A 23536-nucleotide genomic window follows, 5' to 3' on the forward strand; every position below is an offset into this window, starting at 1 on the left:
AAAGAACAAGGGACAGAGACAGGAGCGCAGAGGTGGGGGGAGCGGATGTGGGGGAATAGGCATGGGGGAGACTGGACGTGGGGAGAGTGTACATGGGGGAGAGTGGAGGTGAGTGCACAGGGCGCTGCGTGACTGAGGCCACGCCAGTGTCCTGGAGGCCTGCTGGCATCCTGACTTCCCAGGAGAAGCTTTGGAGGAAGTTAGGGTGTGCAAAGCCGGTGGCTGGTCTGCTCCTCAGGCTGTGCCAGCCCTTACTGATGTCACATGGTCTAAGCCATCCCCAGAAGTCCTGGTCCAGCCCTCATCTTGCCTTAGTTTCCTCACTTGTAACATGGCTCTGGCTCGTCTTATGGGTGTGAGGATTCAATCTGCTGCTTGGTGTAAAACACTGAGCACTCTGCTGGGAAGCACCGCATACATGTTGTAAAGAAAGAGAAAACCCTTTGAGACCAGCTCAGGTGCCACTGTCCATGAGAAGTCCACTCACACGGGGACACCCAGATCTATACCTCTTCTTTCAGTCATCTGCTGAGCACCTACTGTGCATCAGCACGCCTTACTAAGCACCTACTATGTGTGACACACACCTCTGAGCTGTTCCATGCACCTGCTATGGGTGGGGGAAGCACAGCAGACCCCTGAGCACCCGCATGGCCTGGCTCTTTTCTGGGAAAGGGATGGCGTTAGGGGGGTGTGGGTGGAGCCAAGACACACGGAGCCACCTCAGGTAGGACCCATGGGCTGAGAGCTGAAGGATAAGAAGGAGCTGGACAGGATGAGGACTGTAATGCCCGGGACACAAAGACTGCCCATGGCCCAGACTGTGGGGAGCAGTGAGGTGGGTACAGGGGTAGGCAGTTCTGGGTGGGCAGGGAAGGTCTGTGATGGTGCATTTGAAGTACGTCATGGGAGGGATGAGCCTTGGGAGAAGGCATGGCACTGCGGCCCCCCACAGAAGGAAGTGGACCTGGCCAGGGGCAGACCTCAGGGCTTTGTCGACCCTGCTGACTGAGATGCGTGTGGGTCTGAGTGTAGCTGGAGTATTGGAACCAAGGAAGATGGGGCCTGATATATGAACATGTGAGGAAAGAATGGAGCCGATGTCCAGTGAGGATGATGCTGTGGCTTTCCCCAGGGCTCTCCAGGCAAGTCTGCATGTCCCTGGGTTGCATGGAAATGGGCCAGGGCTCTCAGATGGCGTGGGTAGTTCCAAGGCACCCTCGCTATGCTCCTGCCTCCCCTGCCAGGGCCACTCTCTCCCACTCTGCCCATGAGGAGAGTCTTGGTCTCCTGGCAAGCATCTGACCTAGTGTTGGCTATAACAATTGGGCCACAAGTCCCATGTGAATCAAATGTTTCAAACTCCTCATTCTCCACAGAATGAAAGAGAACCCAACTGAGTCACTAGCTGATAGATTTTTAAAACTTTTTGATGATAGATTGCTATGCGATTTTTGGCACATGCAACTCAGAAAAAAATGCAGACTCAAAAGACATATTATATCAAAACTCTCCCATGTTACCTATTCATGTGAGTGGAATCCTCACATGGAGACATGTACAATAAGCTAACATACCAGTGGTGAAGCACTGAAAGATATTCCTCTAAGATCAGGGGGAAATCAGGGTGCCCACTCTGCCCATTGCTCTCCAACATTGTTCTGGAGGCTCTGGCTAGGGCAACTGAGCAAGAAAAAGAAATAAAGAGCCTCCAGACTGAGAGGAAAAGGGAAAACAGTCTCTATTAGTAAATGACAGACCCAAACTTATAATTTTAAGAAATGCCCCCCAAAATCTATCAGAACTGATAAAACTTCTACAAGGTTATAGAGTATGAGATCAATAAAAACCAACTGGGTTTCTTTACACCAGCAATGAACAATCCAAACATGAGATTAAGAAAACAATTCCCAGGGCAGCCCGTTGGCTCAGTTGGCTAGAGTGCAGTGCTCATAACACCCAGGTCGCCAGTTCGATTCCCACATGGGCCAGTGAGCTGCACACTCCACAACTAGATTGAAGGACAACGACTCGGAGCTGATGGGTCCTGGAAAAACACACTGTTCCCCAATATTCCCTAATTAAAAAAAAAAGATCCCAGCTTTTTGCGGAAACTTACCAGCTGATACTACAATTCATATGGGAAGCTAAATGGCCCCAAACAGCCACAACAAGCCTGGAAAAGCAGAACAAAGCTGGAGGACTCACACTTCCCGATTTCAAAACTTACCATGGTAATTAAAATGGCATGGCATGGGCATCAGTAGGCTAGACATGTGGACAAATGAAATAGAACAGAGTCCAGAAATAAATCCACATTTCCCTCCCCGGCTTCCAGGTGGGGTCCAATCCCATGCGAGACAGCTTTCCTCTACCACCGAATGGCAGCATTCCCAGGTAGAACAGGCTTTTGCCTTCTTCCCCAAATCCACTTCCCAATCCTTCTCACCTAGGGGAGTAGAAACCCTAAGCACCTTTATCTGGGCTCTGGAGCCTGGAAGCCAGATGGCACCAGGCCCTGTCTGGGGCCCCCTGGCCGTGGTGCAAATATGAAACATGCCTCCCTGCCCCAAAACACCAAGGTTCAGCATGGGACCCTCATAGGCAACAACTGCACCATATGCATGCTTGCTCATATAAGCACACACACATGCTCGTGCACACACATGCCCACATAGCTATACACTACACAATGTATGCATGCACACTTACACACACATGCACATACAGGCGCCTGCACATACCACACACGTATATGCACATACTAAGCATATACTGGCACATAAACATCACACACGTACAGACACAATACACATGCACACATTGCACACATGCTCAAACAAGGCACATCCATGCACACCCATGCAATACGCACAAATGCATGCACACATTCACCACGCACCCATACATGTACAGCTACATACGCACACACACATGCACATGCATACACACACGCAGATCCACACAAATGTCTTCACACGCCTGATGTACCACATTGCCCTATGGACCTAACTTCTCCCATGCACAGCAGTGGCCATCCCCGTGGGGAGCTGCTGTGTAATTACCCTAACCAGTAGCTCAGAAGTTGGCTGAGTAGCAGTTATTCTCCCATTTTGTAGATGGAGATGCTGACGCTCAAGGCAGTGAGCTGACTTGCTGGTCGAGGTCACATGTATGACCATCCCTGCTCCAGAGAGCATGGGCCCACCTGAGGAGGATGGTCATGACCACCTGACATCGCGGAGTCTTGGGCCCTTGAACAAACACTGTCAGACCCCACCAGCCCTCAATGCCACACTCAGCTGCACTCTCAGGATCCCTCTTCAGCTGGCCCCTGGCCCACACATGCCAGCAGCCCAGGGCCTGGGGCATGTTCCTCCCAGTGATCTCTTGTTCTCCTCCCTTCCTTCCTCTGCATTCTGGAGGCTACTGCACCAGTGTACATCCCATCCTTTATGCTCATCTCCCAAGGCAACCTTCACATGACATCAAACAGTAGGGTTTGTGTCCCCTACCATAGAACCTTTGAAACTGCCTCAACCAACAAATGTAGCACTTCACAGCTGCTGAGATTAGGTCTCAGAAGGCAATACGGTGTGACATCAGCAAAATGGCAGAGTAGAGAGTGCCAAGGGCCTGTTCCTCTGGAGATACATGGAAAAAAACAAGCAAAAACTGTCAGAATCAACATCGTCAGAACCCTGAAAAGGAGCCCAAGGTTTTCAGCAATCAAATAAATGTTGAGTTAAGGAAAGGTGACTCTGACAAGGTAGGAGAGTTTGGGGTATTTTTACTTGGCCCACCAACTTCTCTGGCACAGTGATGTCTTGAGATGGCAGTCTTTATTGTTCCCATGTGGGTAGAATGTTCTGGAAGGAAAGTAGTGGACATTGTTCCCAAAGAATTTGTCTGTTTTAAGCTTTCACCTCCAGCTGATCTCCAGGTTCAGTGCTGACAGAAAGCCAAACTGAAGCAGAGTGTGAGCAGACTAGGTAACATGGAAGGAGTGCACAGCACACAGCCAATCTGCAAAGACCAAAAGGGTATTTTTTTCCTTTTTTTTTACTCCAGGATATTAAGAAAATTTCTGCCAAACCACTAGCTGACCACAAGATAAAGAAACAGATACTTCAGAGACCACATATGACAAAGAATATAGTCATTAAAAATAGTTTTAAAAACTCACTAAACAAACAAGCAACCACAACTCACAGCAAGCACAACAAACCGCAAGGAGGGGGAAAGTATCTGATTTCCTGAGTTACCATATTATAATGTTCAAAATGTATAGATTTCAATCAAAATTATGAGGCATGCAAAGAAATAAGATAATCTAGATGAAATGGAAAAATTCCTAGAAAAACACAACCTATTAAAACTGACTCAAGACGAAATAGAAAATCTGAATAGGTCTTTAGCAAATCCAGAGGTTGAATCAGTAATTTAAAACCTCCCAACAAAATTGGTGAATTGTATCTACCATTTAAAGAAGAATCAACACCAATAATTCTCAAACTCTTCCAAAAAATAAGAGGGACATTTCCCAACACATTCTATGAGCTCAGCATTACTCTGCTACCAAAAACCAGACAAAGACAAGAAAAGAAACTACAGGCCAATATCATTTATAAATACTGATGCAGAAATCCTCAACAAAATCCTTGCAAACCAAATCTTCCAGCAGATTTAAAAGGATTGTACGTCATGGCCAAGGTGGATTTACCTCAAGAATGCAAGTGTGGTTCACTGTAGGAACATCAACCAACATTAACACACCACATTAAGAGAATGAAGGCAATACCACACGATCATTTTAATTGATGAAGAAAAAGCATTTGATATGATCCAACACCCTTTCATGATAAAAACACTCAACAGACTAGGAACAGAAGGGAATTTCCTAAACATGATAAAGGGCATAAATGACAAACCCACATAATACTCAATGGTGAATGACTGAAAGTTTTCCCCCTATGATCAGGAAGAAGACAAGAATGCCAACTCTCACCACTTTTATTCAACAGAGTACTGGAAGTGCTAGCCAGAACAATTAGTCAAGAAAAAGAAATAAAAGGCAAATAAATTGGAAAGGAAGAATAAAACATGTCTCTATTCATAGATGACACGATCTCATATATAGAAAATTCTAAAAAATCCACACACACACACACACACACACACACACACAGACACACACACACACAAACCTCTCAGAACTAATGAATAAATTAAGCAAAGTTGCAGGATATAGGATCGAAAATCAGTTGTATTTCTATATATCAGCAATGAACAATCTGAAATGGAAAAAAAAATTCCATTTACAATAGTATCAAATAAGATAATATACTTAGGAATGCATTAACCAAGGATGTACAAGGCTTGTTCACTGACAACTACAATATACTGCTGAAAAAATTTAAGGAAGAACTAAATAAATGAAAGACACCCTATGATCATGGATTGGAATACTCAATATTGTTAAGATGGCATACTCCCCAAAGTTATCTACAGATTGAATGAAATCCCTATCAAAATCCCAACAGCCTTTTTTGCAGAAGTGGAAAATCTAATCCTAAAGTCCACACGGAATTGGAAGGGACCCCAGATATTCAAAACAATCTTGTAAAAGAAAAACAAAGTTGGAGAACTTACACTTCCCGACTTTAAAATATACTACAAAGCTACAATGATCCACATGGTGTGGTATTGGTAGAAGGATGGACATATAGACCAATGGAGTGGAATTGAGAGTTCAGAAATAAATCCACACACCTGTAGCCAATTGATTTTTGACAAGGGTGTCGAGACCACTCAATGAGGAAAAAATTGTTCAACAGATGGTGATGGAATAACTGGGTTTCCACACACAAAAGAATGAAGTTGGATCCCAACCTCACACTATATGCAAAAATTAACAATATAGCTCAAAGATTAAATGTAAGAGACAAAATTATGCAACTCTTAGAAGTAAACATAGGTGTAAATTTTTGTAACCTTAGTCAATGCTTACTTTGATATGACACCTAAATAGATAAATTGGACTTCATCAAAATATAAAACTTTAATGCATCAAGGACACTGTCACAAAAGTGAAAAGACAACCTACAAAATAGGAAAAAAATATTTGCAAATCATATATCTGATTGTCTAGTGTCCAGAATATATGAAAAACTCTAACGACTCAACAGCAAAAAGACAATCCAATTAAAAACTGGGCAAAGAACTTGAATAGACATTTTTCCAAAGAATATATACAGATATCTAACACCCCCTAAAAAGATGCTCAACATCATTAGCCATCAGGGAATTGCAAATAAAAACTACAGTGACATATCATTTTGCATCTACTGGGATGGCTAAAGAAAACAGATAGAGAATAACATGTGCTGACGAGGATGTGGAAAAAACTGGAACTCTCGTGCATTGCTGGTGGGAATATAAAAGGTTCAGCTGCTGTGGAAAACAGTTTGGTGGTTTCTCAAAAATTTAAACGTAGAATTATCCTGAGACCAAACAATTCTACTCATCTACCTGAAGACAGGTATTCAAATAGATACTTGTACAAAAATGTTCATAACAGCACTATTTACAATGGCCAAAAGTGGAAATAACTCTAACTTCCGTCAGTGATAAATGGATAACAAAATGTGGTCTATCCATACAGTGGAATATTATTCAGCCATTAAAAGGAGTGAAATGCTGGAACATGCTACAGTGTGGATGAATCTTGGAAACATTCTGCTAAGTGAAAAGAGTCTTCTCCACCTCCTTCTCTCCCCACTTGCCCAGGGGCCCAGCTACTATGTCGTAAGGGAGCCCAGGCCATGTGCAGAGGCTACTTGCAGGTACTGCCGCTGACAGCAGTGTCAACTGCCACATGGGTGAGAATGGGACCAGCTGAGGGGCAGGGACCAAGCCTGCCAGTGGGTGCTGCACTCTGATCAGTTGGGATGTACGACACATCATCATTGTTTAAACCATGACGTTTTGTGAAAATTTGCTCTTCACCAAAAGTTAACCAACATCCATCCCTCCTCATCTTCCTTCCTTCCCCAAGTAACCCCTGGCTTCAGGGCCCTAGATAGCTTTTGCCTCTTGTGCCTCTTGGCCCCAACCCTCTTTCTTTGTGTGTGTGTGTGTGTGTGTGTGTGTGTACGCGTGTGTGTTTACATTTCCTCTCCAAGACCGCCTGCAGTGTTCCCGTGGGGACTATGCAATTTCCTTTTGGGAAGGGAAGCAGGAGGAATATGCATGATCCTATGTCCTTCCCAAACCCCAGGAGCCCTCTCAGAGCTAGTACCCATGGGAAGGACCCACATCAGAGATGCTAACGTCATGAGGTCTGTGCAGCATTGCCCACCTGCCCAGGGACAGGTGAGACAACAGGGCAGAGTGGGGCAGCTGGCTTGGGCCTGCTGCAGCCACAGGCTGCCATCTCCACCGGTAGGCGTACCTTTGTCCAGCACGGGGCCGAAGATGGCCAGGCTGTTGTTGATGGTGGTGCAGTTCCACCGTCGACCACGGAACTGGTGCTGGCACTCTTGGATGCTGATCCTGACGCCCTCCGCCACGCTAGGCATGATCTCCACGTAGTTTCGGCAGAAGCGCAGCTGCTTGGGTACAAGGCCCGGGATGCTGGCGCAGAGAATGGGCTGCATGCCCAGGGATGAGTACTGGGGTCCGATGGCCAGGGACCTGGGGGAGGAGGGCAAGGCCTGCTTAGTGGGAGAGCTGCCCTGCCAGCCTGTGAAACAGAAGTAGGAGCTGGGCCTGCTCTCAGAGGGAGCACACGGGTCCCTTTCCTTTGGGGCACTTGTGTATTCCAGGGCAAGATGTGCTTCCACCCTGGAGATTTAGCGCAAAACACCAAGATATGCCTGCTGAGTGTTGGAAAGTAAATCAAAGAAGGACAGTGGCCTCCTGCTGCCCAGAGTAGGGGTTGATGAGCTGGGGCTGAAGCTGGACGGGCGTAGCAGTGGCTAAATCACCCAGGACACACCTGCTGTGCCAGTCCAACAGAAACAAAAACACATGCAGCCTGGAAGCACCCACGTGTGCAGCTGACATGTGGGTAATGTAGAAGCGGACAGAGGAGCGGCTGCAGAGAGGCCTGCCATGTGGGTGACCTGGGTTCCTCTGAGACCAAAGCTGGCCACATGGTGGATAGGGACAGAAACCAGGGTGGCGGTTCCCTCATGCACACGGGGTGGGAGGTGGGGGCGGGTTATAGGCTGACCGAAGGTGGCACACAGAATGTTTCTCAGGCTGCAGAACAGTTCCCACTCACCTTAGGTGTCTAAGGATTTAAATTAAGTAAAATGACATAAAAAGAGAGAAATTTTGGTTTCTCAGTCACACCAGCCACATGTGGCCCGAGGCTACCATGGTATTGGGTGAAATATGGGACACTTCAGTCCCTGTGGAAGGTTCCACAGGACCTCTGTGGGCTAGGGAGACCGAGGTGCTCTGTGTTTGATGGGGGTGTTGATTCCACGTGTTTGTGTGTCAAACTGATTGAATTATGTCCGTTTTACTGTACATAATTGCACCTCAATTTCAAAAACCACAAGGTCCTCTTGGCAGGAGGAGCAAGAAAGAGCTTCTTCCATCTGGCAGGTGATGCACGGTCCTGCCGCCCTGGACACACCCACCTCCACAGTGGGTGTCCCATCGTCCTGTGTCCTCTGGACGCACCCACCTCCACAGTGGGTGTCCCATCGTCCTGTGTCCTGTGGACGCACGCACCTCCACAGTGGGTGTCCCATCGTCCTGTGTCCTCTGGACGCACGCACCTCCACAGTGGGTGTCCCATCGTCCTGTGTCCTGTGGACGCACGCACCTCCACAGTGGGTGTCCCATCGTCCTGTGTCCTCTGGACGCACGCACCTCCACAGTGGGTGTCCCATCGTCCTGTGTCCTCTGGACGCACCCACCTCCACAGTGGGTGTCCCATCGTCCTGTGTCCTGTGGACGCACGCACCTCCACAGTGGGTGTCCCATCGTCCTGTGTCCTCTGGACGCACGCACCTCCACAGTGGGTGTCCCATCGTCCTGTGTCCTCTGGACGCACGCACCTCCACAGTGGGTGTCCCATTGTCCTGTGTCCTCTGGACGCATGCACCTCCACAGTGGGTGTCCCATCGTCCTGTGTCCTGTGGACGCACGCACCTCCACAGTGGGTGTCCCATCATCCTGTGTCCTGTGGACGCACGCACCTCCACAGTGGGTGCCCCATCGTCCTGCTGCCTTTGTATGTATCCATCTCCATAGTGGTGCTCTGCAGTCCTGCTGCCCATGGATTTCTTGCTGCCATGGTGTGTCCATCTCTGCAATGGTTGGTGGTTCTTGTAGGCAGAGCTCTGCCTGATTGCTCTGCATCTCAGCACCTGCCCTGCATGGACAGCTCTGAGTGGGGACCACAGGGACTGTCTTTACCACCTCTCAGGGACCCCTTGTACCAATCTGGTGCTTGGCTTCCAGATGGACGAGCATGGGCCAAGTGGATGGATGGCAGGATGAGCTGAGGTCAGCTGCCTCTGCCCTCAGTGGTGAGGCCTCCAGGCTGAGAAGTTGGGCCTGGCCTGGTGCCACAGCACAGGGTGGGGGGAGAACACAGGAGGTAGTGGGGCAGTGGGGAGAGACTGGCCTTCGCTAAGCTGTACGCCCTCTGCCACTCTTGGCCACTTGGACACAGAGAACCATAAAGAGAGATCAAAATGCCTGCACCCTGGTTCTCCTTCAGAACCTCACCACCTCCACCTCCGGTCCAGCCCAATCCAGCAGGTTTTGAAGCCACCCACTAGATTGCCTTGTTCTGGCCCCAGGGACTGACATGTGTGTTGTATGTGGACAGCTATGCCTGCCCAGGATGAGGTCACCGTCTGTTTCCTCAGTGACCCTGATTGTCCTCGTTCTGACTCTGTCCTGCAAGAGCCCCCATCAGGTGCTGGAGGCTCTGCACCAAGGGCTAGGGACCTGGAACCACAGCACCAAGGTGGGGAGACATCCTCTATCGTGAGTGGAGGGATGCAGGGGCAGAGGCCCTGGGAACCTCGTAGCTGGCAGATGGCCCGCCAGGAAGCGGAGTTGGGGGGAGAAGCAACTGTGGCTCCAGCTCCTTTTCAGTTCCCACAGTGCCTCCCATGGGGAAGCCTACCTCTCACCAGAAACAAAATTCACTCCAGAGTTGGTTTCTCTTCACTGGTTGAACATGCTTGTTGACTTGGAGACTCGGACAAAAAAAGAGGATTTCGTCTCTCTGCCTTCATGTTTCAAGGTGCTGGCCACCTGCCAGATGTAAGGCCAAGACGCACTCTTGAGTGTGTGTGGGGGGGTACAGGAGGGATGAGGTGTCCACCCCAGAACCTCACAGCCCTCACAGAGAGCACAGAGCCTGTGCCATCTAAGCCCTGCCCTGCCTCCTTCACGCCCCAGGCCACTGCTCTAGGGAAATCAGAGCAGGACTCCCAAGTTCACAGCTTCTGCCTAGTTCATCCCTGGGGTGCTGAGTCAGCTCCCATCCGCCTCCTCTCAGCCCTCCTCGGGGCAGGCCCAGGCTCGTCACTTCCCTGAGTGAGGCCAGGGTGCTGGCGGCCACCAGCCCAGATGCCGCTCCAGCTGTTCCACCCTCCACCAAGCCTGACTGGATCTTTCTACCACTCCTTTAGTTCTTTGAATTGCTTCCAGAAAGGTTTTTCTGTCCAAGAGCCAGGTGGCCAAGAGGGCCTGAGCAATGCAGACCCTACCAGAGGAGAGCCAAGAGCTGGGGAGCTCCCTTCTCATGAGGGTGGGGCTGGTGATGAGCGGGGGAGGGGCAGAGAAGAGCCAAAGGGGCTTATCGGGCCACCACATTTTGGCTGGGCTTGGAAGAATAAATTGGGTCATCAAAAAAAATCATATAAAAAATCCAAACATGTTCACTAACCTTATGTGATGATCATTTAGCAATTTCTCCATGTACCAAATTCATTACATTGTACATCTGAACCTCACACAATGTCATGTGTCACCTATATTTCAATAAAGCACCCACAGTGCACACTGGAAAAACACCCACATTGCATAAGCACTGCCCCCCACACCCAAGACCCAGATTTCTAACCTAGGAGAGGGTAGCAATCCCCAGTCAATCAATACTTGGAAAACTATGGTCTGTAACTCCCTCCTCCCCCAGCCTTCCAGGAGGAGCAGGGTCTCTAGGCTGGGGTTGAGGGCCGGACGGTAGGGTAGGGAGCAGCTTCCACCTGCAGCAGCGGCTGCGAGGAGCTCAGTCTCCTGGGACGACCATGTACCAGCCTGTCTGAGGGTCGCCCAAGGACTGGAGGTAGTACCAAGTAGGACAGGTTCATAAGGACGTCCACGGAGACTGGTGAAGTCAGCCACATGTAGCTGGTGGCACTGCACAGGGTGGGCTCTCTGACAAATGTGCCAGTTAGGCAAGATGTGAGCTGAGGGGAGTGGGCACGGCATGGGGACAGGTGGACGGAACTCTCTCTGAACCAAGAGGAGAAGAAACACAAGGAGACAGCAGACTGACGTACACTTACGGCCACAGCACAAGCTTGGGACAGCTGTGAAGGTGCCTCTTTACTGAGCCAACACCTGGGCTGAGAGCATGAGGGCGGTTTGTAATCTCTGCTCCGACTGTCATCTGAGATGAAAGTATCTGCTTTCTCCTGGTGACAGAAACCGTTAATGCTGCTGCAGTTTGCTGCCTTGTTCACAAGTGAAGGCGAGCCCGACTGCAGTCAGTGGTGGGTGCAGAGAGATGTTACCTCCTCACAGGGGCTGGCACGGAGGCTGCTCGGAGTGTCTGCGGGCGGCCGCATGCTGTGGGGGGCAGTGCGTGGGGCCCCCACCTCACCTCCCACCAAGCCCAAACTCTGATATGGCCACCAGAGTTGCCACCCTGCTGCCCAGACTGTGACGAATGGCAGATCGCCTTGATATCAGCAGGACCTGTGGTGGATGGCAGACGTCAGTCAGGGGCCCCACCCCCAGTTCTTCTAACCACATGTGTGCTTTCACAGCACAGCCTCCAGCTGGGAGTGAAGTCAGAGCCCCGCCGGAGCTGTTTCGGCTCCGTGATGGAGGGGCCACATCCCCAGACCAGAAAGTGGCCTCTAGGAGCTGAGAACCACTGGACCCACAGCTGCAAGTACGTGGGCCACCACAAGGCCCTGAGTCTGACAGCTGGGTGAGGTTGGGAGCATGTTGTTCTCCACACTGGTCAACACTTTGATTTTAGCCTCACAAGAGCAAGGAAGCCAGACAAGCCACCCAGACCCTGACCTGGAGAGTGTGCGCTGGTGAATGGGCGCTGTGGAAGCATGGAGCCTGGTCGCTTGTTACGTGGTGCAGACTGGCGTACTCCTGCTTCCCGCCCTGCTAACGTGGTGCTTCTCTCTCAGACCCGAAGGGACAGGCCATCATGGGCTGACAGGCCTACCATGTGCAGCTCAAAGCTTTGAGCCACTGCTGCCTTCATGGGCCAGTCACCAAGACCTTTAGACAGCTCTTCCCACTCCCCCTACCCCGGGCCTGCACCCCCAATATCACCTCTGTCACATACTGGTGCCTCTCTCTCTTTCTCTCTCTCGGATGGTTATTTTTTCCTTCTTTATCCCTGGTTTTGCTCAGGCCTTTGCCTGCTGTTAACCACTGCCCAACCCCTTATCTGTTCCACTTGCCCTGTCACTGTCAACTGTGTGGCCTTGGGCTCAGCCCAGCCCACTATTTGTCTCCTTTCAACCCACAAAACCTGGAGTGGTGGCACCGAGGGACCTCCGGAACCAGGAAATCATGGCTTAGAGGAAGACACCAACCAACAGACAGCCGCTTTTTCTCTGTGTCCTCACAGAACAGACAGAGAGTGAGTTCCTGTCACTTCCTCATCATAAGGACACTGGTCCCACTCTGGGGGTCTGTCGTCAGGACCTCTAATCACCTCCCAAAGCCCCACTTTCTAACACAGTCCCATTAGGGGTCAGAGCTTCAAAATATGAATTTGAGGGACATGGACACAAATTACATGATGAGTAAGATATACATCAAATCAATAAACAAAGCCCAGCAACCACCACTAACCCCATACATCTCATTCCCATCATGGAACCGTCATCAAGAGGGGACTGGTGTGGTGGCCACAGCCTGTCCGGCAAACTTCGCCTACAGCTGAGAGACCCTTTGTGCTTCGGTTTCCCAGCTGGCATGCCAGATGGCTGGGTGAGAGCTGGGTTCTCCCTGGGGTGGCTCTGCGCTTGGCAGCGTGTACACCACGGGATTTGTCAGAAACTTGAGTTCCTGGGGGCCCTGGACATGCTGAGTCAGAAACACACACTGGGAACGGGGTTCCGATTCTGGGTCACTGAAGCTGCATCTGGCTCTGAGTCCTGGGGCTGCAAAGCCTTCCTCTTGGCAAGGAGAACCCCAAGGAGTCTTCCAGAGCCTTCCATGCTGCCTTTGAGAATGCGGGTTCAGTTAGATCTGGAGAGGCGGCATCTGATTCAGGTCAGGAGCATGACTGGGTATGAACCCCGGCCCCCAAGGCCTAGTCTTTCTCCACAGGAGGGCCATGAACTTCCCTCCACCCTAGCATCCTGGCAATGAGCAATGAGCAGAGGTGTCAACAGGCGGAGGGAGCTCCAGGAGTGAACATTCCAGAAGCAGTATGGCAGGAAGGAAGATGGAGATGTCCAGCTGAGTGCTGACAGCCTGCTCCTCCGCTTGGAGGAGACAGGCCGGGGTCTCTATGCAGCGCTGCCAAGAGGTTTTCAGAGAGGGTCACAGCGTGGGCCTGGCCTCATCAACCCTCCAAGTCTGCACTGAGCTCTTGTCTCGGGTCTAGGCATCACGTTAATATTCCAACCTTCCCTTCGCCCCTCACACGCAGCACAGGTGTGCAAACGGGTCCAGACAAGGACGGGAGGGGCCTGACTCACATGATAGGTGGTGGTATCCAGGTGAATGCTGGTGGTGGCACCCAAATCTGTCACCCCTTTTAACCCAGGTCTCAGTGAGGTCCTGACCCCGCCTCAGGGACACCATGCATGCCGTCCTGCTCACAGCCATCGTCACTGCAGGACACTCCAGTCGGTAGCCACCTCGGGGGTTAGTCAGCCCTGCCTTGATGGCTCCCAGGATTGTGGTCCTGGGGGCTGGGAAGCACAGGGGCATGAGGCCAAGAGGCTGCATGATTCATGCGGGAATGGTGCCTGCACTTCCCTTCCTGCTGCCAGCCCTCAGTGTAGGATGGCATCCCAGCAGGCACTCTTATCTCCAACTTCAGCCACCACCCAGAAGAGGGGCTAGAATTTTAACTGCCCAGCTGGACATCATACCCCAATGTCCCCACAGGCCTCTCAAAATCAGAATGTCCCACACTGAATGCTCCCTCGGGTGTGGCATTCCTTCCCCCCACCCAGAGCCCTGAGCCTTTATCTGGGGTCCCAGCTCAGAGGAGACCTTCCCTGCAGAGCTGTCCACATCGCACAAGGGGCCAACAGTCAGATCACAACACGTCCACACCACGGGCTCGAGTATCTGCTAGCACCATTACTGAGAAGGCCCCAGAGGTGCGGAAAATGCTTACTGCACACAAACTGCTTTGTGCAGTCTGTTACCACGAAAAACGTGTGAGTGAAATGAAAAGAACTCACAATATTAAGTCAGAGAAATGACAGACTTGTCTGTTTTTGGTGTGGGGGAGGGGCATCACCTCCAGCCCAGAACATACCATGTGCAAAGTGGCCCCTAGGCTGGGTTCCAGCCTGTGGCTGGAGCCACGTGAACCACGCCTGCCGCATGCACCCGTGGTTTTCCTCCCCCCTCCCTCCTTCACTCCTGATGAGGACAACGCTGCTGAAAGTCCGGGCGCCTCGCCAGATGGCCTTGCTTAGGATAGAAGCAGCACTGGCTGTGACACGCAGGGGAGCAGACCGCCTGGAACCCAGCCTGGCGGATGGACTTCACCACGTGGATTTGACCATAATTTGGCTGACGGGCCAAGGCACTGAAGAAGCTCTGGGCAGAGGATGGATTCCCAGTTAGCGAGGCCGGCCCTGTGCACTGTCCGGGCTGGTTTGGATGGGTGGCAGGCTCTCAGGTTTCTTGAATACTGATTTGTTTTTATTTTGCAGCAAAATTCAACAAATATGGGCTGGGCCTGGAGGGCAAGACATGGACACCAGCTCTGCCGTCATTCACTGGTTTAACTGTTTCTGTCTTTCTACTCCTGGGCCTCAGTTTCCCTGTCTATCCCAGGAGGCAGTGGGCCACATTCTATCCGAGGGTCCCAGAGGGAGGTGACCAGCGGGGAGGTGGGTCAATTGCACCTTGGCAGCCTGGGGCACATTCTACCCCACGTCATCAGCCCACCTCTTCCGGGAAGCACCCTGTGCCCCAGCCCTGCTGGCTACCGTCTCTTTGTGCCAAAGCTTGCCACTTCCTGACACATGTCCTCCCATGTCTGGACCGTGAGGTGCCTCTCTTAGAGGGCAAGGCCATGTCTTCTCTTGTCCTTTGAGGGCACAGAGTGGGCACAGAGCTCTGCCCAGGCCCCGGGGGAACAAAGAGGTCCAATGGGGCCTCTGCTGCCTACCCTGCAGGGTCTCTGCCACAGTGGGTCCTGCTTTGTCTTGGGACTCTCTCTCGGTGACACACGAAGCCTCCAGAGCACCTGTCCCATTGGGATCTCTGTCTTCTACCATCAGGGCCTCTTCACGGGCAGAACAAGGACCCTGTCCTGACACCTGAGTTGGTGTGTGTGGGCTGGTCGCCTTGCAAGTGGATCATTGCCCAGCTTGACGGGCAGGTTCTGTCCCTCTGGGTGGAGCTGTCCAGGAGACTCCCCACAGGTGCTGACCTGCCCCAAGACCCTCCAGGTTCTGCCCACCTAGGGGACCCGAGGAAGGGTCGTGTGTCTCCTCTTCCTCTTGCTCTCTTGCACCTGAATGACCCCTCCCTGGGAGATAGAACACTTACCCAGGCAGGGCCTGTGGGTCCCAGGACCCACCCTTCCCTGCCCAGCCGCATGGCCCTGCCTGCAGCCCTCCCAGCACCCCCCACCCCACTGGGCCAGCCGGGATTACTGACACATACTTTGAGCAAGTCTCAGCAGGCGGGCAGAGGCTCCCATGCCCGCGGCCAAGCATTTGCCCGCTTCCCTGGGCGGCAGCGGCACGTTTCGTCGGGGAAGGAATGTAGAAGCGCCAAAGCGTGAAACACCTCCAGGGTGTCACCTGGGGAGGCCAGGCGGGAGACTGAGGCAGCTCTGCCTGGTGCATCATGGGCACCCAGCTCCAGAGCCGGGAACTCAACAAGGGGGCTGTAAAAACATTCAGCTGTGTTCTCATGTCCCCCACTGCTTAGGCCACTTCATATGCCTTCTGTTTTTTATAGGAAAGATTCCATTGGTTCATTCGTTCATTCATTCATTTGTTCATTCAACAAAATCTTACCAGCAACTTCAGGGAATGAAGGGCCAAAAAGGGAAGAAGAATGGATCCCCTCATGGGATTTCACAGCTAGTGATGTATGGACTGGCCTGTGACAATTCCATGAGAGGACGGACGGGTTGAACTGGGAGCAGGCAGCCCGGCCAGGGTCTTGTTCCCCATGACCTGCGACCTGCTGAGCTCTGTGCCCAGCCCAGCACGGGTGCACCAGGCAGGGTTGTGGTTGCTGTCTATGCCAGGCGTCTCCCCAGGCCCACCGAGTATAGTGCCTGTCTGACACCAACCGTTGAGCAAACACCCCGACGTGCTGACTGTGCCTGGGGGAGTTCAGGGGACTTACTGGGAGGACTGTGAGCTGCAGAGGTGACCATGGGGGGAGTGCTCGTGAACCCCAGATGTCCGTGGGCCCCCATGGCAGCCGGCTGTCTCTTCCTTAGCCTGTGTTTCCACCCCTCCAGGGAAGGGCAGCCCACCACCTTGCAAGCACCAGTGCTCCTCTGAGATCAGGGAGCCTGCTCTACCCTGAGCCAAAATCCACCTCCAGGCTGCCAACAGCCTCTGACTACCTCTCAGACCCAGCACATCAGTGGGGGCTCCTGTCACTTCTCAGTCCTCCAACTGCACTCTCTTAAAGGGGGCAAATACAAGGTCTTGAATTTACTTCATAAATCCCAGTGCAGTGCTGGGTCACAAAGCAAAGGGGCGGTGGTTCCAGGGCCGGCTGCTGGCTGTGGGGACTTTGGGCTAGAGGCAGACATAGGTGCTTTTCACACTCGCTAGAGAGCAACCTACATTTGAGGTTTTTCTTGTTTTGTTTAGTTTTGAATTTCCAATCCATTATAAAACATATAAAAATGCTGCAGTGCTGGCACTGCCGGGATTTCCCCACACACGTATTTTCAATTTCTGTTCTTATTTCTTCCTGGACAACTGTGGATGGGCTCTGCCCTATGGACCACACTCTACATGTAACTGATACTTGCACGGACAGGTGTCACATCCCGGCCCTGTTTTCTGTCCTGGGCCACACCTGCAGGATGGTGGCAGGGCCACTCCGGGACCAGGCGCTTCCAGTCCTGCAGGCTGGAGACTTGCATGGGGGACCCACTGTGGAGAGTGCGATTTACAACCCCTCTGAGACTGCACCTTCTCCGGTATGCAGACCTCCTGTCCCTTCCGCTCCCCCCACAAAGTATTCTAGCAGGTTTATGCACATAAAACAGAAAATCACTTTATGAAAATTGATAACAAGCCCAGCAAAATGGAGGACAGCCGCTGGGAGAAGCTGCTGCTCCAAGCCCCACACAGAGGCCGGAGTGTTCAGGTGGCCAAGCCAAAGGGGCGGAGGTGACAGTGAGACACGGTGGGCTGCCAAGGGGTCAAGGCGAGGGAGGGTGACTTGGTGGCTGAAACCAGGGTTCTGGCCATAGAGATTTTGACCTGTGGCCATCTGGCACTGCCCCTCGGCAAAAGAATGTCCGTTGGTGGTTCTGTGGGAGAACGCTGTTCCCAGTACCCTGAGATCCTACAACACTGGGTGGGGGGTCAGTAGGTATTTGGATCTCTCTAGTTGTAAAGGCTAGCTACCACCATCACCAGCCTCAGGCGGGCAGAGAGAGACACAGAAAGACAGAGACAGAGAGAGAAAGGGACAGTCAGGAACACAGAGAGAGACAGAAAGAAACAAAGACACACATAGAGACAGACAGAGAGACAGGGACAGAGATATGCTAGCTACTGCCATCACCAGGCCCATAGTGGCAGAGAGAGAAAGACAGACAGACAGAGACACAGGACAGAGGGAGAAAGAATTGGAGAGAGGCAGGGGCAGAGCTACCCTGGGGCAGGGCTACCCTGGGGAAGGCACACAGAGATGTAGCTGCCTGTCTGAGAAGCCTCAGAGCCTTGCTCAGCCCTCCTCCTCCTCCTCCTTGCCCAAATTGAGGCTGTGGGTCCGGGCAGCGCCTCCAGAACTCTCTTTCCCCTGCCTCGGAACTCAACAAACATTCACCCCACAAACAGTGAGGCCCACTGAGGGAGACCTGTGTCCTCCTCCCTTCCCCCACTTCCCCAGGACCGAGAAGACCTTGTGTGCCAGGAGCCTGTGTGGCCCGCATGAGGGAGGGCCATCATAGAGGTGGTTCCTTCTGGAAAGGGGGCAGGTGATGGTCTTCCTTAGGGGCAGGAAGGAAAGGGAGGGCTGGGCACGTGCTCTTAGCTGGTGTCTGCATGCCCAGGAGTGCATGTGTGTGGGGGGCTGGGCAGGGTCTGGGGAGGAGGGTGAGGAGGTTGGGAGAGGAGGGAGAGGCAGGGAGCACATCCTAGCCGCTGAGTTAGCCCAGGGGGGGAGAAATCTGGCCTCAGCTTCACAACGCACTGCTCTACCAGCTGGAGTGACATCTGCTCCAAGGCACAGCCTCTGTGCTAGGGAGCCTGTGGCCAGCAGGGACTGGTGAGGGGCCAGGAAGCTAGAAGGCAGTCCTGACTGGGAAAGGGGGGCCAGGTTCTCCATGCAGGTGAAGGCAGGGTAGTAACTCTGGGCAGTGTGAAAGCAGGTTAGGCCACGGGTGGGGTGCGGTTGGGGGTGGGTACAAGATGCCATCAGCCCAGACATGGGAAGTGGGAGGAAGGTGCCCAAAGCACAGCAAGGGATGCCGTGCCCACGGAAGGGGGGCTGCTCTCCAGGGGTCTGTGCTCCCCAGGGCCCCTTTACTCTGATGCCTGTCCTGTGTTCACAGGAGCCCTCTGCTCAACTCTGATTTCATAGGAATGCAGCCTGGTGAGGAGTGTGAAGGGAAGCACTGGCCATGGGGTCAGGTGCCCAGGCCCCATCCCTTCTCTGGGTCCCCACTTTCCTCTGTCACACAGGAATACATGCTCCTGGAGGTCTCCACAGCTCTTAAGATGATCTCTACTTTTGGACCTCAGGTATCGGTATTGTGGGTGAAGGACACCCCTAGACGGTACTGGGGAGATGGTGGCCCTTCAAATTACCACAGGGCCAGCACCAACTCCTCCTCTCTGGCTACCCTCCCACCAAGAGCCACATCAACTTCAAAAGCCTAATTACTCCTGATTTGGGCTGTTTCCTCAGGTGAGGAAGTCCCCAGTCACTTTCACTTTCATATGTGAGGTGCTGGGGTGAGGGGGGTGGAAAGGGATGGGGCAGTGGGGAGGGAGGATGAAACAGAACAGCCAATTAGGGAGGCTGAGCATGAAGGTGAGAAGTTATGAAGGGAGGGTCCATCAGATCCTGTGGGGGGGGCAGGAGAAAGGAGGAGCCACCTGTGAAAGCTGTGCCAGGTGGGGCGTGAAGATAGAGGCCTTCCCTGCTATTAAACCCTGTGTCTTTCTCTGAGCCCTCCTGTCTGTTCTGCCTGTGTACCCTGTGGGGAGATGGCTTCCCTCCTTGTCTAGCGGGCCTGGGGACAGAGAGGGTGCAGAAGGGGGAATCTCTGGTTCCCAAGGAGCCCTGAGGTTGTATCCAGACACTTCTCAGGAAACTGAATCACTGAGTGTGCGAGCAAAGTGGGGTTCCATGGCACCCCTACCTTCTGGGACCCTAGACACTTGCTTGGAGGAGACCCAGAGTTGGAGAGAAGCCTCCCCACACACTTGGGTGGGTGCTGAGCGGCTGTGCAGTTAGAGAACCCCTCCTCTCACCTGGAGAAGGCGGGATCAGGGTCCACTCAGACGAAACACATACGGCCCAGGTGAAAAGAGTGGCACATGTGTACTGTAGGGAGCAAGGCCAGGGACCTTGTGGGCCAACAGGACAAAGCCCTCACTGCGTGGGGTCGCCAGGAGGCTGGTGACAGAGCTCTTCTTTATGGGAGGAGCACGGGGGCGAAGGCGCTTCCTCCTGCGCCCAGGAATGCGGCGGCGGTTCTAATTAGAAGCCTGCCCGGGAGCTGGCGGCCGTGGGGCCCTCTGGACGCGCTCCCCGGCTCCCCCGCGTCCGGCTGGGCTGGCGTCAGTGTCCCTGCGTCCGAAGCACGCCCGCCGCAGCCGGCCCTCGGAGGGCGACGGCGGCTACAGGTGCCTCGCGGGTGCTGGGCGCACGGGGATCCCCGAAGCTTGTCCTGGCCTCGGTGTAGCCTCTCCCAGGCCTCAGGACCCGCCCGGGCCCCCTCCCGTCCCGCCCAGCCGGGCTGCGCCTGGACCCGCGTCCGCACCCCGGGCGCCCCCACTCCTGAACCATCTCGAGGAGAAAAATTATTATCGGATTAGATGTACTTCGGCTCGCTGGTTCTCCCCCTTCCCCTCGGCGTAATTATTATAATTCCAGGCAAGCCGTCGGAGAGGATTCCTGGGAGTGTGCGCGCGCGCGCGCGTGTGGGGAGGCTTCTCTCCAACTGTGGGTCTCCTCCAGCGGCGCGCCCCGGCCCCTCGGCGCCCGCTTTCACCACAGTGGGGCTGGGGGGACCCTGACCCGTGGGGGCTCTGCCTAATCAGATGCCCCGAGCGAGAGTAACTCTGCATCTCCTGCCCCCATATGCACAGTAGACTCTCGGGACCCTTCCCCCGGTTTGTCGGCGCTTCCATCGCCAGGTTTAGGCCGGTCTCACGGGAATGTGCCGTGTGTGGGGCGGAGGACAGAGCGCCCCAGCCCTCTCAGAGGTGGGTTCCGGGGCCTCTCATTCAGGAAACCCCAAACTTGATGCCCTCTCCCTTTGTACCTCTCAGCAGCCCCTCCTTGTCATTGAGGTCCAGGCAGAAGCTCTCCGCGTGGGCTCCTCGGGACACCCTCGCCGGGACAGCGGCGGGAGGCGCGGAGGGCCGAGCGCTGGCCCCAGTGAGCCCGCCGCTCCCGGCCGGTCCCCGCTGTCTTTACGTAACTGCGCTGCCCCGAGCTGTTCGGTCTTGTCTCACGACTTTGTTTTAAGGTGTGTGTGAGTGTGTGTGTGTGTGTGTGGTGTGCGTAAGGCACCGTGCTGAAGGAAAGCCTCTGGCGAATCTCCCTTTCCCAGCTGCCCTCCCGGCTTCTCTTGGATCCCGGCTGCCCAGACGTTCGTGCCATCGGTTCAGACCCTCTTCCCGCCTCGCCCCAGTCCACTGCTCGCCCCGTCCGGCGCGTGGGACCCCCATGAGTACGAGGACCAATGCCTCCGGAAGCTCCGCCACCGAGGCCCAGCCCCGGCCCGAACAGGTCGCAAGTGGCCACCAAGAGAACAGCCCGCCCGAAGCCCGCGGAGTCGGAGGTGCAGGGCGCGGGCTCCCGGCCACCGCGGGACCTGCCCGAGGGGACGGCGGCGAACGCGGGGACGCCTCACTCACCACCAGATCGGGTAGCTGCCCAGTGCCTGCTTCAGGCCGTAGAGGAATAAGAAGTACCCGAGCGGGGCCATCGCCGGGCGGGAGAGCGCGGGCACCGCGCGGGCCAGGCCCTGGGAGCTGGCGGGCGGCGGCGCTAGGCCCTCCTGCGGCCTCGGGGTGCGCGGGGTGCGCGGGTGTGCGCCGGGGCGCGGACTCCGAGGGCGGCGCTGCGCCAGGTGGGCCGGCGACCGGGCGGCGGGCCGGGGCCCGGGGCGGCGCGGGACGGCGGGGGCGGGGCACCGCCGCAGGGGGCGCCCGCCGGGGCCGGGGCCGGGGCCGGGGCCGGGGCCGGGGCGGGGCGGGCGGGGCCGGGGGCGGGCGGAGCTCTGGCCCCTCCCGCGACCGCGGCGTGTGCGGGGTGCGCTGTCGGTTAGCCGGGACCTCCCAGCGGCTGTCCGGACTCTGCTGGCGTGGTCGACAGGCATCCCCTCCGAGCCCCCGGGCTGCACCTTGCGTTTGAAGCCCCGCGCACCCTGTGCTCCTGGTGGGAGGCGCTGCCCGCACTCGCTCCTGCTTCTGCTCTGTCCCTTTCCTCATGGTGGCCTGGCTGCCGCTTTTGTCCGTCTTCTTGCCGAGGGCTTGAGGTGGGGTTCGTTGCTCCGAAGCCGGCCCTTGGAGCCGCGCCTTGCTGGCCCGCAGGGATCCTGGCTGCCTGCGCTGCTCGACCGACGGAGATCAGCGGGGCTGGGGAAGGCCTGCCTCGGGGACAGCAGCTGGGTGGGCGTCCAGGGTGCAGAGGCATGTCTGACAGTTAGGATTGGGAAACGGGTGGTGACGCTGCCGCTGTCTCCCCGCACCACAGCAGGGAAGAGGACGCTCAATCCCCCAGTGTCGCAGGGAGATGGCACAGCACAGAGCTGCACCTTAGCTCTGGTACCTCAAACCACCAGGGCTGCCAGGGCTGCCAGCCTCTTCACTCAGGAGGGATTTCTGACCACTTCGGTAAGCCTTATGGTTCAGCTAATGCGGGGACGGAAGACCAGAGAGGGAAAGTGACTTATCCAAGATCACAGGGAGTGGCTCCCCAGCTCCAGCTCGCTGTCCACAGTGAGGCTCTGTCTGCAGATTCATCTGTAGCCCGGGGATACACAGGGTCTTTCGATCTGGGAGGGCAGACCCTCCACTTTGCCCTAGCCCCACATGGTAATAACAGGTGAGAGGCCTTTCCCCTCTCAGCATCCACGGGAGAGACTGGTCAGTCTCAAAGACGCTGTGAGAAGAGTGGAGCAGGACTTCGTGTCATCGTTTGGGGACTGGGAGGAGCAGAGCTGTGGCTGGAAATCCTAAGTCCCAGCTCTTCCATGATGTCTCTTCATGTGACCACTGTTCTCCACAGCCCCTGAGCTGTGCCGCAATGCAGTGTGGCCTGTTAAGTGTGGGGGCCCCATGGAGAGTGCAGGGGGGGGCCTGGCATTCCTCCAGGTTTAGCACTGGATGGAGAGGCAGGCCTTACCTCACAGCACACTGCTGCATCGTCTGCAAAGGGAGTCCGGGGGCCTGTGGACGCTGGTCCCAAGGATCCCTTGGTGACTGCGCCTTCACGAAGACTGGGCCCTCTGCCTCCGAGTGCAGGGTCCTCTTTCCTGTCGTGGAGCAGGGCCATTGTGTTTTAGGGAAAGCTCTCTTTCCTTCACTGGCCTTGGGATCCAGTTATGTCTACGCATGCCCACCCCTTCACCCCTCCTCTGAGTCACTGCACGCCCCCCACCCGCAGAGGGAAGGAGGGACAGATTCTGGAATGAGGTGGGTGGGCGGGCAGGAGCTGG

The 23536-nt window shown here is 54.5% G+C and overlaps 1 protein-coding gene across 1 annotated transcript in view; it reads right to left on the reverse strand.

Annotated features, from left to right (window-relative positions):
• The window catches only part of WNT3A (Wnt family member 3A), a gene marked incomplete at both ends in the record, with an annotated part of 39293 nt that extends 17491 nt beyond the window's left edge, over positions 1-21802 (reverse strand). Inside the window, 2 exons of the mRNA XM_081036060.1 lie at positions 7454-7695; positions 21732-21802. Coding sequence (XP_080892186.1) covers positions 7454-7695; positions 21732-21802 — 313 coding nt within the window. The remainder of the gene's footprint in view (positions 1-7453; positions 7696-21731) is intronic.
• Positions 21803-23536: the final 1734 nt, after the last annotated feature.

The sequence above is a fragment of the Rhinolophus hipposideros genome, assembly GCF_964194185.1.
Source record: "Rhinolophus hipposideros genome assembly, chromosome: 23".
In the NCBI taxonomy this organism is placed as follows: domain Eukaryota; kingdom Metazoa; phylum Chordata; class Mammalia; order Chiroptera; family Rhinolophidae; genus Rhinolophus; species Rhinolophus hipposideros.